The sequence below is a fragment of the Cibotium barometz genome, chromosome 21 (genome assembly GCF_041138505.1).
Source record: "Cibotium barometz isolate CiBa-2024 chromosome 21, ASM4113850v1, whole genome shotgun sequence".
Taxonomy (NCBI): Eukaryota; Viridiplantae; Streptophyta; class Polypodiopsida; order Cyatheales; family Cibotiaceae; genus Cibotium; species Cibotium barometz.
The window spans coordinates 27,095,913-27,113,007 of NC_141066.1; the positions used below are offsets into that span (position 1 = coordinate 27,095,913).

At 42.8% G+C, this 17,095-nt stretch overlaps 1 protein-coding gene and 1 pseudogene across 12 annotated transcripts in view; one reads left to right on the forward strand and one right to left on the reverse strand.

The window, feature by feature from the left end:
• The first annotated feature begins 3,630 nt into the window (after positions 1-3,630).
• LOC147627010 (uncharacterized) overlaps positions 3,631-17,095 on the forward strand; it is a 95,079-nt gene continuing 81,614 nt past the window's right edge. For 7 of the 12 annotated variants that reach the window (XR_015268440.1, XM_086815603.1, XM_086815613.1 and 4 more), the window contains exons 1-2: positions 3,726-3,994; positions 4,106-4,200. Coding sequence is in view for 10 of the 12 variants with exons in the window: in XM_086815603.1 (XP_086671729.1) it covers positions 3,835-3,994; positions 4,106-4,200 (255 nt within the window). In the remaining 2 variants the exon portion in view is untranslated. Of the gene's footprint in view, positions 3,995-4,101; positions 4,201-17,095 lie in introns of all 12 variants that reach the window. The other 5 variants (XR_015268441.1, XM_086815605.1, XM_086815606.1 and 2 more) reach the window with 2 other exon arrangements.
• LOC147627011 (putative HVA22-like protein g pseudogene) lies at positions 10,227-11,153 on the reverse strand (annotated as a pseudogene).

Genomic DNA, 17,095 nt, shown 5'->3' on the forward strand with positions numbered 1-17,095 from the left:
GCTGTGATTGGTGAAATTAGCACTAAGACCAATAATGAATGATTTACATGGGTAGATGGACCCTCGATGCGACACGATATTATGCCCTGATCTCATAGCATAATGCCCAAAGATTGGGCTTTTTTATGGGCGAATACATTAGACAAGGTGAGGTTGTGCTGGTGTTGAGATGGAGTAAAAAAGAAGAGGTTGCATGTATTAAAGCTCTTTGGGGGTACCTGCAAGGTTGAGGGTTCTCCATGCGTTGCATCGTACCATGGGCTAGGCTTGTGCTCGCAATGGGCCCCCCATCTAGAGATGTACCTGGAGGGTTGATGAGGTTAGTTGTAGGTCCATGTGTCCATGCATGCACTGAGATGTAAGATGTAAGAGAGTTTCCGTGCCCCCCTTAGTGATATATACAAGCGACATGCATGGGCAATGCAGGGAAGGTGTGCCTCTGGGTGGTACTACTCCAAACTGAAAGATTTATCCAACTCAATTGCTTTCTTCAAATGTCTTTTTTGTTTTTTTTTTAACATTTACTCAACATCCCTTTTCTTGGGAAATTAAAATTGTAAGCATGTTGATATGGTAGCAGACTTTACCCATAGTAGCTACAACAATGGAGCAAGGCAACCTCGATTGTTTGAGGGATTTTGCATTATCAAGAACAAGGGCTATATAGAGGTAAGGTTGATCAAGAGTTGGTGTGGTTGAAGATGAGGCCACAAAAGATTCCTACTAATTTGATGAGAGGATCAAGGGCGATGGGTCATACAATGGGCCAAGCTTACCACCATGGTGCCCGCTCAAGAGGTTCCTGGACGGTTGTCGATGGACCTTACTATAGGTTCTTAAGATAGTAGTGCATATTCATGCTAGGGAATGGGACAAAAGGTGCGCTCCTTGTAGAAGTGCTTGCATGGTGGAGAGCTTCCAAGGACCTTACTATAGGTTCTTAAGATAGTAGTGCATATTCATGCTAGGGAATGGGACAAAAGGTGCGCCCCTTGTAGAAGTGCTTGCATGGTGGAGAGCTTCCAAGGATTATCTCAATTTTATGATCTTCTCGACTAGGTAAACCATGGTGCCCGCTCAAGAGGTTCTTGGACGGTTGTCAATGGACCTTACTATAGGTTCTTAAGATAGTAGTGCATATTCATGCTAGGGAATGGGACAAAAGGTGTGCCCCTTGTAGAAGTGCTTGCATGGTGGAGAGCTTCCAAGCTTACCACCATGGTGCCCGCTCAAGAGGTTCCTGGACGGTTGTCGATGGACCTTACTATAGGTTCTTAAGATAGTAGTGCATATTCATGCTAGGGAATGGGACAAAAGGTGTGCCCCTTGTAGAAGTGCTTGCATGGTGGAGAGCTTCCAAGGATTATCTCAATTTTATGATCTTCTCGACTAGGTAAACCAGAAGGTAGGTCAATTATAAAGAAATCAGAGAACTTAGAATTTAAGTATCATGGGACACATTTGGTTTGGAGTCAGCTTTAGCACTAAGCTGATTGACACGAACCAAGAAAGTAGCTCTCTTAGCTTAGGTATAAGTTAAGAGATAACCTAATTCACACACTTACGATAAATTTTTTTAATCACCTTTCATTAACCAAATTGTATGAGTGTCATAATAAATTAAAGGGTTATGTTCACATCTTTAAAATGATATCAACACCTTGCAATGGAGCAACTACAAATGTTCTCTTTTTCCTTAATGAATTCATTTCCAATTCTAGATTCTTAAACTCTCTAATACAATTATACCTAGTTCTTTGAAATGTATATTTCACTTTTTATAATTAGAGTGCGATGCATCTAGATTGATCTAGATTGAGTGCTCTTAATGTCTTTTCAGAAAGGAAATCATGTGAACTACCACCATCATGTACCTCTACCAATCCCTAATGATACTTGGGAACATATATCTATGGAGCTCATTATGGGTTTGCCTACTTCATTATAATGATATGATTTGGACTATAGTGGACCATTAAGTAAGCAAGCCTATTTCTTACCTTGTAAAAGAAGACTTTGACTTCTCAGTAAGACCTAGTTCATGGAATAAGTATATTCGTCTTCTCCAATTTACAAATACCTCTCAATGGTTATTCACCTTTTGAGATTATGTATAGGAAAGATCTACTTGTTCCTGTTACGAGACTTTTCCATAAAATCGAAGTTATCGATCAATTCTTTGTTGACTTTTGAAGTATTTTGAGTGAGGTACGTGATTCTATTGCCAAAAAAAAAGAGAATAATACCTTAAGAAAGAAACCAAAAATATAAAGCTATATATTTTGACAAAGGTGATTATGTATTTTTGAGAATTGAGAAACATAGACTTAAAACCAAAAACATAAAGCTATATCTTTTGACAAAGAATAATACCTTAAGAAAGAAACCAAAAACATAAAGCTATATCTTTTGACAAAGATTCAAAAGATTTATAGTTTAGAATTACCTTCTCATTGGCAGATTTATAATTCATGTTATGTTAGTTTGATTACATGTTTCAGGAGATCACTTCTCACTCATCCTTTTTTTTGAGAATCCACCTCTTATTGAGGGTGAGGAAGAAGTTTTAATTCTAGATGCTATCATTGACCAACAGATTACACCTACCCGATATGTCAAATATTTGTTGACTTTCAAAAATCATTCTTGTGAAGATGTGAGATGGATGCTGAGAAATATTTTTGTGCCTTCCTTGAGATCCCCCGTTCTTTTCAACAAACCCCCAATTGAGGGTAATTATAAACTCAAGCAAGAGGGAATGTTATAAAAATGTATTTTAAGCCCTCTTATAAATGTTATGAAAATGTATCTTAAGCCCTCTCAATACTATTATTCTACCCTCTTATTCGGGATGGTTGGATTATCTTTGTGTCATGCCAACTTATGTTAATATTGTGGGTGATGCCATATAACTATTAATACTTTTGGTTTATATTGACGTATGTTTGGGACCTCCAGTGTTTATTACAATTGGTTTGTATGGTAGGGTGATTCCTAGAGTACTTAAGCCTTATATAGTGATGATTTGTTTGCCCATGGAATATGTGTTGGATTCACCAAATTATATGTTGGATATTTTATAGGTGAGAAGGACTTAGAAGATTAAGGTGGATGCGCATAAATGATTTTATAGGTGAGAAGGACTTAGAAGATTAAGGTGGATATTTTATAGGTGAGAAGGACTTAGAAGATTAAGGTGGATGCGCATAAATGATTATTTTGGAAGTCATTCACAAATTTGAACAAGCTCTGTAAATATGTTCAAGCTTTTGCTTACCTCTTTATTTATTTTTGCAAGCTCTGTAAATATGTTCAAGCTTTTGGTTACCTCTTTATTTATTTTTGCAAGCATAGACTTGAGAGCATAGGCCACACACATGAGGGGGAAAGATTGCACCTATTGATAGTACTGTGTAGAGCTAAGTATTTAATGTGTTTTTTATATGCTATTTTCAAGCTTGGTTTATGTTGAATTTGTTGCAATTGGTTTATACTAAATGATTGATTAATTTATAGGCTTGAGAAACTGATTCCACAATAGGCTTGACTCAAATCATGAGAGACAGTATCTTCACTCTAACAAAAAATAATTGGTAACCACGATATAGCTTCACAATGCAGTTCTTTAACAAACATGAATTAATATGTTGAAAGTATTTTTAATTTTTGGTCCGTTCGTTTGCATGGAAATTGATTTAATTTTTGGTCCGAATTTCGAAAGCACTCACACATATATTAAGTCTCTCTCTCTCTCTCTCTCTCTCTCTCTCTCGTGCATAGAGATCTTTCCGGCCTGCATTCCGATTGATCATCTTCTTCGTTCAGTTTTGCAGCATGGCGACCGGGAGCTCGCTGCTGGCTCAGAGCCTGCGGGAGGGGATCACTCCGGTGCTCATGCTTCTCCCCACGCCGGCCGTCGAAGAATCCTGCCGGAAAAACAATCTCAGCTTTCTCGACATCCTGCGCCCTTTTTGCACCATCCAGCAGATCGATGGTGATGCATTTCGCTCTTCTGGTTTTGGCTTTGTGTTACTGCTCAAAATCTGTTTTCTGTTTTCTGTTAATAAAGCATTAAGGAAATCTGCTTTTGTTGGGGGGGAGGCAGTTCCTATACGCACTGTCAGTGACCAGCCTTACAGAATTCAAGAGTTTCGGCTGCGGATGTTCTATGCTGCTGACATATGCCAACCAACAGTTGAGGTGTGACTTTTAAGATCTTAATTCACTTGTGAAATCATAACTAACATATATACAACCTTGTTATGATATAATGAAGCATATATGTGTGTGGGAAGCATGTGTCAAGAGTCTCGTGACTGTGGAGGCATGTGTAGCATGGGATGCTTATGCAGAGTGCAACGATAAATTCACATATAATGTTCTAGCAGTTATGTTGTACATGCAATCATTAAATAGCAATATGCCATGAAATTTGAATCAACCCACCTCATTTTGTCCCCGCAGCTATGAGCCATCAATTGACGATAATCGTCATATTTTCTTTGCCATGGCTATAGAGAGCCCTGGCGATGATTTGAAGCTAAAACATAATATGTTATGCAAAATACAAAACAAAATGTATCTTCACAAGTCAAGGACATTGGTGATGGAATGGTGAGATCCTTGCTATTCCCATTGGAATGGGGGAGGTTGGCAGGCCAACCCCATTTAAGAGAACAACAACGATTAAGTCGCTTTCTTCCGTCATTGCTATTTGAAACCATATATTAGGGTGTGATTTGTGAATCAACTCTGTCCAGATTTTTCTGAATCTGATTGGGAAATTGTGTTGGATTGAAATTCCCAGGCATTTCCACTTTGAAATGGCAATCGAATTTTCTATGAACTGTGAAATAACACATGCCTCCAGTGATGACTAACATAGTTCAAGCCAACAAGCACCTTTGCTACATTGTACATGAGCGTTTTTCAAAGTTTTGGCTAATTTGACTAGTGATTTGGAACCATAAGAGAATGCTAAAGACAAATGTTCTGAAATTAGAGAAGCTTTCATCAACATGTTCCACATTTGGCAATTGGTTTGTCTCAATGCGAGAACAACAAAGTTTCCGTCACTTATCCTAATCTAGATAAATAGAAGCTTATTCTTTTTTTGTTTTTGGGGATTTGCACCTTTTTGATGCTGTGCCCGTAGATAAATATAAGCTTATTCCCTAGAGTATTCAATAACAATAAGTCAAATTCCATTCCATGAAGTGCTTGAGTGCCCATGCGGACTACTACCTAAGGAGGAGCCAGGTTACTTTATGCTTATTATTGATGATTACTTACGCAAAGTTTGGGTTTATCTCTTGGCAGAAAAATCTCAAGCTTTCTCCCGCTTCCAAGAGTGGGTGACTTTGGTCGAGACTGCGACCACAAAGAAGGTTCGACAAGTCCACTCTGACAATGGAGGAGAATTCATCTCCAAAGCCTTCTATAATTTTTGCTCACAGAAAGGTATAAGCAGTCAACTTTCCACACCTCACACTCCTCAGCAGAATGGTGTGGTTGAACGCAAGAACGGGACTGTTCAGGAGATGGCCCATAGCATGTTTTCTTCTTCTGATCTTCCTCCCTCTTTCCGGGGAGAAGCAAGGTTTTCAGGTTCACAAACATGAGGGTAAGTTGCATAGATTGCACAAAGCCCTTTATGGTTTGAAAATTGAAATAGGAACCCAAGGCGTGGTATGATAAGATTGACCAGCATAGTTCATGGAGCAAAGTATTTTATGAAGGTTGATCTAAAGTCAAGGTACCATTAGAAAAGGATCAAACTAGAGGATCTTCCTAAGATTGTGTTTCTTGCATAGTATGGCCACCATGAGTTTTTGGTTTTGCCTTTTGGTGCGACTAATGCTCCAATAACTTTCCAACAAATGATGAAGGATTTATTTCGTTCATATTTAGAAAAATGGATTGTGGTCTTCTAGATGAGATACTGGTGTATAGTAGATTATTGAAAGAGCACCGATAGAACGTGTACATGAATGAATCTAAGTATGATTTCTCTAATTTGTATTTGGGGTACATTGTTATGGTTAATAATGCGAGGATAGGATAGGTCCATTTAAGGTAAGAAAAATTCTGGAGTGGCATGCCTTTCCAAGGTCAGCATATGAAATCTTTTTTGGGTTTCATATGATTTTCTCGCGAAAATTTCCTACCTTGGCCCAAGCTAGAATAGAATGAGGAACTTATCGATTACTAGCATTTCCATGCTCCAAGATGCAACTTCAGTTTGGTTACTCCAGTCCCTGCTTGTCACTCATCATGGTGCTCGTATACACAAGAAGGCTGACTCTTTCACTCAATCACACTCGCAAGCATGGAGTAGGCACATCAAACATGCATGAACTCTCTCAAGCACACTCTCTCTCTGCACACGAGTTAGCCAAGAGCTCTCTTTGTATTATGTGTTTAAGCTACTTATATACTTGGCCATGTATTCAAAGTAGGCCATACACTTCTTAAAAAGGACCAAAAACTGACTTGGCTTTATAATCACAGCCTTTACAACGGCATTACATATCCATGTGCTTGGTCTTACTCTAATGCCCACAGCTTAATCAAGTTACATTACACATAAGATGGATAATTACAACTTGTGCTTCAGAATGGCTTTACTTGTAACTGAAGGTGTTGTAGAGGCTTGTTCTCTCTTTCTTTTACCTTTAGACCTCTCCCCGAAGGTTTATCTTGCTACCGAGGGTTGTGGGAGCTGTTGGGTTAGGACTCTTGTCTGCCCTATTACTTCACTTGTCTTTTGTGGTGCTTCTTCAGTTGTAAGCTCCCTTTTTGGCATTGGCATTTCCTTCTTTAAAGTGTGGTAGATCTCTTTAGTGAGCACTTCTAGATTTTGTACTTTTGATTGGCATGTCTTACAGCGTTGTGTGAAGATTTTTGAAAACCCCAAACTCAACTTGTACATGTGTACATGAGTGATGTTCCGTATTGTGGTAAAGTCATGGGAGCACTCATTGACTCAGTGTGAGCGTCATGGATGTGTGGTTATATGTGGCAATCAAGCTTTAGGCTTTGATGGAAGTGTATGTGCAAGGAAAATGATGAGATCTTGGAAGCATAGACTTGTCCAGAGCGTGGTCTGCTTGAGATGGTGTCACTCATGCGGTTGCTCTCTGTGTGTGTGTGTGTGTGTGTGTGTGTGTGTCAGTGCCTGCATGAGTGCTGACCGTTTGCATTTGGGCATGCCCTTTGTAAATATATGGCATGGATGTAGGTGGCGTGTGACCTAAGGCCAATGAGGAGGCAAAAAGGGTGGTGCTAATGGCATGTGAGCAAAGGATGGAAGGCTTAAGTGGTATGGGGATGTGGTTTAAGGGGCTGCGTAGTATGAACAGCCTTAAACTAATAAGAAAATAGAAGCTTCAAGCTTCCAGAAAATGAGAATGGCAGCTGCCAACGGAATCTTGGGAGATTAACCTTCACTGCGTGCGCAAGAGGATAGAAGGGACCACATGGCAAGAGGAGGTGAGCTTGCTGTATGGGGAGTAGGGAATCCCTGAGAGGAACTGAAAAAGGAGTCGCCAAAGAGAGACGGAGGGGGGGGGACTGCAGAGAAGCAGAGGAGGATAGAAGGTGACGTTGACTGTAGGCCAGGAGAGAGAGAGAAGGTGGACTGTTGCTTTTGGAGAGCTCTCGGTCGCTACTGCAAGTTGGGAGATCCATAGGAGGGGCGCCGCCTGAAGAAAGAGAGGGGGGTGCTTGTGACCCCTGAGTTTGTAGGGCCGGAGAGCCTATCCTTTGATGCAAACGGGATTTCTTTCGTGGAACATTAGAGAGCTTTGCAAGTTCAGTAGTAGGTCGTCGTGGGTTTCCCTTCGCTCCCCGCTCTCTCTGTTTGCAGAAGAGAAGCGATCATCATGGTGCGAAGTTGGAGGTGGTTTGTTTTGGTAGTGATGGTGGCTGTGTATGTGAGGTGGAAGACGATACCAAGTACAACAGGGGATGGCACGTTTCCAAGGGACCTTGAGAGCAAGTTGCAGAGGTGTGAGTGAAAGTTGTTTCGTTGGGTTGCTGCCACTGCTGCGAAGGAGAGAGATGGTTGTCCTCATGAATATGGGCAGATACTAATGAAAGTGTTGGAAGGCTATATATATTCAGATGGTGAGATCTTAGCATAGGAGTGGATACACAAAAACAGAGGAAGTACAGGCTAAGGATCAAGCTCAGGAGATTGCTTTTGAAGGTCGTGAAGGTATCTTTGCCTCCAATGATGGTAACATCAAGTATCAACAAGTGATGTCAAGATCATACCAGAGCTATGAAGGGTTGCCAGTATGTATTGAAGACATGTATCTCTTGTCTCTTTTTTCTTTTGTGCAAGTCTGATGAATATTGTCCCTTGGGTGTGTATTGCATCATCCTATCATCTTGTAAAGATATATAGCATGGGCATGAGGGTATTGTGTAAAGATCTTGCATGATGATGAAATGTGAAGATGATGATGAGTCCCTCTTTCAAGAATTAAGGAGTAGAAGACCTGGGGAGAGAGGATCCCTCAGAGGAGATTGGGGAAGAGTCGTCGTGGGCTACTGGCTGTGGATTGCATAGAGTGGCCAGGGAGAAGGCAGGCTGGGGATGGTCCTGGAAGGACTGTCGTGGGCTAAAGGAGAAGGATTGGAAGCGACCAGGAGCTGGAGTGGGCTGATTGTGAATGGGTGTTAGATGAAGATGGTTCTGAGGATGTAATGGATGTTCAACTATGTAAAGATGAAGACTTGTATTGAAATAAAGTTTTGTACATGCTCTTGGGTCTGGTGTTCTGGGTGTGTTTGTATGAGTGTGTGGAAGTGTGACACTCTATAAAGGCATATATAGCTATACCACTTCCGTGTCATCAGCGTTGTCGTGACGTGGGCGGTATCGCTAGGCAAGTGCGATACTTCTGGCTGTGAGAGTAGCTTCTAATCCCAGCAAGGAAACAGAATATTTATCTCTTCAAGGGGAATCACCAGCAGAGGATGGAACCATAATATTTACATACCAAATCTCAGCAAAACATATGAGTTGTACCAAAAACCATCATAAGCATCATGCCTCAAACCAAAATCCAAGGTTATAATCTTCTCGTCTGTCTGCAGAACCCAGGGCTTCACTCTCTCTCGCCTCTGTAGATTTACGAACCTTCCTTTATCCAAACTAAAGTAACCACTCACCATGTACACAGAAAAAAAAGCACCTTCCCTTGTAAGGCAAGGGACCTAATACAACCCATAAGAGCATCAATGGAGCAACTGCCAAACTGTCGATACATATGTTTATTGGGTAGCATCATGCTTGATTAACAACTTTAATCCATCAATGCATCATAGATCCTACTCATTAAGTCCCAACAAGTGATATCCTCAAGGATTGTCAATCTCCTCCTTTATACATTGATGTTATAGGTTATGTACATCCGAAGATAGAACAAATTTACTTTGTATTTGTATCCATGGATAAGGACGGTCTCCCAGCTAGCATGCATCAGCCTCCACAATATTCATAGCACCAACACTTCTAAAGTAAATCTAGAATTTTCTGATGTGCCTCTTATGGGCTATTTCTGCCGCCAAAATTGCTAAAGGAGTCTTTACCTCTTTGATATCACCAATAGTAACAAAAGAAGGATGGCGAAAAACTGCAGCTTTTAGACAATCATCCTTTGCCAACTCCACGACCACCCTAGCTCCTCTGATTGTTGCAAGTGACTCCTCGGCTTCAGTCGACGTCAGCAGCAGCTTAATATCACAAATGGCAGCCTCAGCTTCTACACGATTACCCAGGCATCTCTCCAAGGCTTCAGCTCTTCGTCCTTTGCATGAAATCGGCAGCGCATCACTTCATTTTTCGAATTTTTCAGGAAGTATATCACTGGATAGAGCTTCAATTCTTCTCTAATTCAAACCCCTACAAGGCTTGAACAGAAGTTATCCTCACTAATTGAAATATTCTGCAAAATTTAATCTCTGGTTTTTTCTCCTCTCCCGTTTCTGCATATTCCCCCCCTCCTATCTGCGTTTCTGGTTTTTTCCCATTTCTTTCCCGCAAGAGAATCGGGCTCCTTCGCTTTTTGCAGCTAAAATTTCGAATTTCCCCAGTTTGAAATACACTGCGCCTCCTTATTTCTTGCTTAATATTCGGAAATTTCCTTAAAAAAAAAAAAACTCCTTCGCATGCCACGCAAGCCGCCACCTTGCGTCTGCGCCTCCTTATTTCTTGCTTAATATTCGGAAATTTCCTTAAAAAAAAAAACTCCTTCGCATGCCACGCAAGCCGCCACCTTGCGTCTGCGCTGCTGCCCGTGAGACCTTTGCCTCCTTGTCATGTAGCTGTTTGTTGAATCCGGAAGCACGCTAACTGCCTGAGACACTGGCTGGGACTCCTCCACGTTCATCGTTTCATAAGGTGCTTCTTGTTCCTGTCTAAGGTAGGGTGGCTGAGGATATCCTGGTGCTTGCTGTGAGTAACCTTGTTGGGGTGGCTGTGCTTGGTAACGATAGCCAGCACCAACTGTTGGGTCGCCCTGAGAGTGGTTTTCCATCGGCAGTACAGGCGCAGATGTGTAGTTTGTTACTGGTGATGGTGATTGGTGGCCTGATGGTGGCTGTTGGAAGCCAAGGGGCGGCTGAATTTGAGAGACATCCGAGCCTTGTTCAGGTCTTGAAGAAGGCGCCTGTGATGCCACATATTGAAGAAATTCCATGATCCGAGACTGGGCATATACTGAACCCCTCTGCCAATAATGAGATACCAGATCACCTATTCTTGTTGTCAGCTCATTCAAGTTGCGGTCAATGTCCCCCTCATGGGTGACCACCAAAGGCCTCAAAAACGTTGAATAAACATAAGTAGTTCCCATTGTCTTTGGATACCACAGATAAACAATAAACGCAAGTTTGGCCTCACTATACAAAGGTAGCCATGATACAAAGGCATCCCCCAGTCTCTCCAGGACAGTGACAATTGCCATAATCATCCAATATTGATACCAAAACCGGAGTTGCTCCACATCAGGCCTGTTCATCTCCACGCATTTGAAGCATTTGTATGCTGGATAGACGTAGCCCACAACCATAATCAGAGCTCGGGTGAAGAGAGAGCCCATCATTTTGGCTGCGAAAAAAGGCCTCCCTGTTCTGCTCATTCCGAGTAAGAACAGAAATCATGGCATTCCAAGACACGATATCTTGAAAAGGCATTCTTTCAAAACCAATCCTTGCATCATACATGCTCTCACATTTCCCATACATGTTGAGAGGAGTGTTCCCTACTACAAGGTTTACCATAAGCATAAAAACTCCATGATTCACACCATACTTATGTACAGAGGCTTCGAGACGTGGCTCAGCCTCAGGTTGTCTTATTGAACCTCATTTACAATATGAACATATGTACTTAGGCATCATATAATGACTCAAGTCATGGCACTTAATCCCATGCATCTGGATTTGCATTTAATGGCCTCATATGCATGGTTTCACACCATAGATGTGCCATGGCACGACAGCGTGTCTTACAAGTAATTTGGATAGCATTATAATAGTAGTCCGCCTAGTTTACTGGGACTCCTTTGCTTATCTTGATGGCCGTGTTCGGGTTGCATCTGTTGTAGCGGTCAAGTGGCCTTACCATAGTAATAAGATGTAGTGCCCTCGTTGGGACCTTGTACTCTAGCTTGAGGTCATCAAAGACTATGCCTTTCTGGTTGTTGGAGTGTGTTAAGCCCACCCTCTCCTTAACTTTCTTTGTCAGCTTCGTGTGTTTAAACTTGTCTACACTTGCAAGTTTTCAAGCATTTCTGACCATGTCAATATCCAGCTTGATGGTCACATTCTTATTGTTATCTCCTTGACCTTGTCACCACTCTCTCAAGATCTACTCCCCATGGCAAGATAGATGTCATTGGCCCAAGCCCAATCTTTTGCATCACCTCTTGCTATTTAGGATAGTGCAGCATGCTGAATGATTTGCTTCAGTAAATGTCCTGCTTTCCCGGCAGTTACCTTGTTCTTATGATGGGCATCATGGAATAGCTCCATTCATCTCCTAAGAAAGACTCATACTCCGTCTTTCTTTTCTTGAGTTTCTTGGATGGAGTGGGTGCTGTAATGTGCTAGAGTTTTCCATAGATAGAAAGAAGAGTGTGGTGGAATCACACATGCAACACACACGAGTTCTAAATTATTGTTTTGGATCATATACAAGAGAGAAGTAATACAATTGATTCAAATTCAAGATGTGGTTGAGAATGGCCAGTGAGGTGATAGCCCAAGTGGTGAAGGTGTTTGCCTAAGAGGTATGTGTTCAAAACCCCACAAGGTGCTTCCTCGGCGGCATTGCCTACGGGTGAACAAACTGCACCTACAGGTGGGTGCCTACGGGCTATGAAAAATGGTAACTAGAGGAGGATCTTGGGCCTAAGGCTAGTCTGGGCAAAAGAAGAAGAAGATGTGACTGAGAATGATGACGTCAAATCACAGCCCTATGACCACTGGACACTCTTGGCTAGAACTTTGTCGAGACAGAGACTCTGTGAAGTCCAACACTAAGGAAAGCAAGTTAATATGATGATTTGGCTAACCACATATGTATATGCACCAATGCTCCTAGTATTGCTGTCGGCCATGTGGACTTGGTTACCATGTCATTATTGCGACGTGGCAATGCCATGTCACTTGCGCTGTCCGACTTTGCCTTCGACTTCTATTTGATGTTGAGCTGTGCCCTGCTGTCATGTGCATAGTGTGTATCTACCGTGTGCTACACGCACGCAAGACTAGTTTCGAGGCTTGGGGACGCTTGGAGCTAGGTAGGTTGATTGACGAGTTGAGTTAGGGATATACTAACGAGCGGGCACCCAAGTATGGAGACGGGCGGGCGCCCAAGTGTGGACGCCCGATGACCGGCCAAGAGCCTATAAAAGGGTGGCCAAGGTTAGTTATTGGGATATAGAGAGTCTCGTGAGTTTGTGAGAGCTCTATGGTCTTGGAGCCTGGATCTAGTGCATACGTGCACCTTCTTTATGCAGCCGAGGCCGGCAGCAATCTCGAGGCCCATGAGGGCAGCTTCGTGGCGGTATGGGACGTCACGAGGAGGAGATTGGTCAGTATGTCAACCTAGTTAGCTCAGCTCGTGGCTCGGTGGGAACAACCAAGACTGTGGGCTTGCCCACGGCTGTCATGGTTGGGAGGTGAGTCAGGCCTGCACCCCCTTGTTGTTTGTTTGTTGTTTGCAGGATTTGAGTCTCGTATCAAGAACGATCACGAGGAGATCCGTGGGGATTTGACAGTGGTATCAGAGCATACTTCGTGAACGAGCAAGTCGGTAGGTAGAGAAGATGAGGTCGAAGAAAGGTACGTGTTAAAAAGCTTGCTGTTTTTTCTGTGCATACTGTTGTTTTTAGATCCAGTATGTGTTTTTCTTCATCAAAGAAACCCATGTTGATGGGAGGTGGTAGTCTAAGTAGGGTTGTTTGCTTTGCAAAGAAGAGGAGAGATTCGTTGTGCAGTTGCATGAACGTAGAGAGAGAAAACAGAAAAAAGCATCTTCGTTGCTTTTGGTTGAACGTGAACGAGAGCGAGAGAAGGAGAGCAAGCGTGTGAGAGGAGGCGCTGGCGGGTGTAGCGTTTGGCTATCGGAGGCTGGCAGCCGGCCAGGCCTCTGTAGGCGACCCTGCAGGCGGGCGCATGGGCTTGCGTAGCCAGGCGGCCAAGCCTACGCAGCGCGTCGGCCAGGCGGGTAGTGCCCAGGCTAGGCTAGGCAGGCGCCCAGGCCCACGCCGCTTGTGGCCAGGCCTACGCTAGGCAGGCGCAGGCGCGCAGGCGCAAGCTGACGCGATGGTTCCGGCAGAAACACAAGTGACGACAGCAGCAGCAGCTGACAGGCGAGGTGGTCGATGGCAAGAAAAAAGCACGCCTGTAGCCCGGTGGGTGATGCCAGCAGCACTAATCCAGAAGGAAAGAGAAAAAAAAAACAAGGAAAGCATACGCCTTTTTTGGGCTTTCGTTTTTTTTGAGTTTAATTTTTTTTAAAAAAAGTTTAAAAACCTTCTCCTCCAAGGTTTCAAGGTGTTTTATTTTTTTAAAGAAAATAGCATATATATATATATATATATATATATATATATATATATATATATATATATATATTCTATTAAAAAAAAACACAAAAGCAAAAGCTAAGGATAGCTTTTGGAGATTTTTAGCTTTTGGGGCTATATTTATAAACCCCTTAAGTGGGCTTCTTGCCACACATCTCTCAAGTTTTCAAGCTCTCAAGCTCTCAAGTTCCCTTGCACTTTCATTGTGCAAAGATCGAATTTTCTCTCCACTTACCCTCTTCACGATGTCGACCCAAGAATCAGAGTTGGAGCCCCTTGTGGAACGCGAAGGCTTGCCGGCTACGGAGGTACCGATGGCGATCTTTTTGACGATTTTGTGTCAAAATCAGATTTCCAAGAGTTCAAAGTAGCTCTCGAAGCTTCTTCGTCGGAACGTCAAGCACAAATCGCGGCCCAGATGCAAGCTTTGCAGAACTCCATCGCTCTATTGACCCATACCAATGCATATGAATACAATATTGCAAACAAGTGGTTGTCGATGTAGACTTGCAACCTACACTACCCTCTCAAGTGCCCATGTTCCCTACCATCTGCTCTCTATTGTTTCACCAACACATGGTAGCAACAATATGTAAGAGAGCATGTAGGATAAGAGAACACTACACAGGGTATGTGATCTTGTAATCCGGTTCCTCCCTCTTGCTACTTGCTTCCATATTTAAGCATAAAAGCTTACCAATTGCAAGTAGAGTCGATGACAGCGGAAGTCTTCGCGATGGAAGTCCTTGGAGTGATGAGATCTTCGATTTGTCGCATTTCTTCGCGACAAAAGTCTTCAAGAGGATGAAGGGAATCTTGGGAAAGCTTTCCCTATGGTTTAACTTGAGAAAGGAGGGCTGAAATTAGGGTTTTCAGCAAAAAGACCAGAAATTATAGCAATAAAGAGAGCTGTTTTGCTGAATTTCAGTCATTGGGAGTGTGTAAGAGGATGATTAGCATCCGGAAACACTCTTGGAAGCTTAAGGAACACTTTAGCAAGTTTGGATATGGAGTTGGGAAGGAGAAAAGTGCAGAAAATGCAGCCCAACAGCCCTCATGAACGCCAATTTCTAGAGAGGAGTGAGGTGGTGAGTTGTCCAGTGTAGGTGGCAAGCAGGTGCTTTGTGGAGCAAGCTAGAGTGGACACATGGAACAAAGGGGATAAGGTCTGGGCGGTGGACATTGGGTTTTGTCGACCTCGGGACATCTGTGTGTGAATACTGGGCTGGTCATAATTTATAAGTGAGTTTTGGTCGCCCAAAACTTAATGAAGTGCTAACTCCTAAGGCTAGGTTTATGACCATACCACTTGTCACATGCCACATAACCATGTCAACAGACAGTTTCACACGCACGGTTCGCGGGCGGGCGTCCCCTTACCCAGAACTACACATTGGTCAAGCAAGCATGAAAACAACATGCAATTTCAATTGCAAGCAAGCACATAAAGATGCTATGCAATGCAGCATTGGTATGGACAATCCCTGTTCATGAGACTATACCAAAATAGACGTGCTCTAGGCAAGTACACGAGGTACCAGACCCAATGGAACACCAATCCACCAAGCATTTCGGGGCATGTACACAAAGGATTTGTTTGCTTTTGTATTCATTGATATGTATTGATCTTGGCTTGAGAGCTCGTAGATTGTTCCTGAATAAACTCCTGAAAGGGGGCGGGGCTTGTTCCCCGCTCAATGTGTGTGTATTGTGCAAAGTTTCCCTGAACCCTTCTCTCTCTCCCTCTCTCTATATTTATCTCTTGGATACATGGTGGAATCTGTCACGGCATGCCTTGTTGGGCTTACAATCTGCCACTTCTTCGTCAGCCTTGCTCAGACATTTTCTATGAGATAATTTTCTTTACTCCCTACGATGTCATTTTTAGTACACTTGCAGGCATCTTCCTTCAGTGAGCTACTCGTAGCCTAAAGATTGCATTCAATGGGCATTCCATTTGCAGTGTGTTTGACAAGTGGCACTTGGTGTGGGTTATATTACTTTTTTGTAGGCAAAAATGGCTGGAAATGATGTATTTGGAATGCTTGGTGCTGAGGATAAGTTCGATGGGACCAAATATCCAGTGTGGTCATACATGATGAGGCATGTACTTGTTTGCAAAAGGTATTTGGAATGTGGTGATTGGACTTAAGGCATGCCCTATCTCATTAGCACTCCAGTAGTCTGCTACAAGTTCTTCGGAGGGTGATACTATGTCTACTTTGGTGGCAGATCCTCCATCCCCTTCTACTGTGGAGCAAACTAGAGTCTAGATGGGATAGCAAAGATACCAATGCACATGCTTCAATAGCATTGTTTGTGAAGAGAAGCATAATTCCTCATATTTGCTCTTGTAAGACTACCATGGAGGCTTGGGATGCGCTTGCAATGCTTTATCTGGTATGCAATGAGGCATGTGTTGCCTTGCTGTGCTGGCAACTTGAGACATAGCATATGAATGAGGGAGATTCGATGGATAGTGTTCTCATGAAAATCAAAGATTTGAAGGAGTATCTTGTAGTGTGGATGAGGTGTATCTTGACAACTCATTATTGTTCTCAATGCATTGCCGGTCCTGTACGAGAGTTTTGCTTCTATCATTAGACTCATGATGAAGGGTAATCCAAATGTCTTGACATGTGATGAGTTGGTTTCAGTTCTCTTGCAAGAAGAGCAACAAGTCAGGGTGGTAAAGGGCATGGTTGGGTGTATCCGTTGAAGTAGTCATTAGAGGTTTTGGGTGCTCATGGTCCTCCCAGCTCATCCACTCTCGACTGACCACTGTGTGCATGAGTCTCTCTCGGACTCTCACTACCCTCTCAACCACAATGAACATTATTGCAAACCTGGTTTGTGAGGGCTTTAGACGCTCAAGGTCACTATTGGCACGAAACATTGCCAAGACCTTGGGCCTCTTGGTAACAAACTTCACCAAGCTACGCGCAAGTGTCAAAGATTTTAGTAATCCACCTAATCTTGGCAAGATCGTC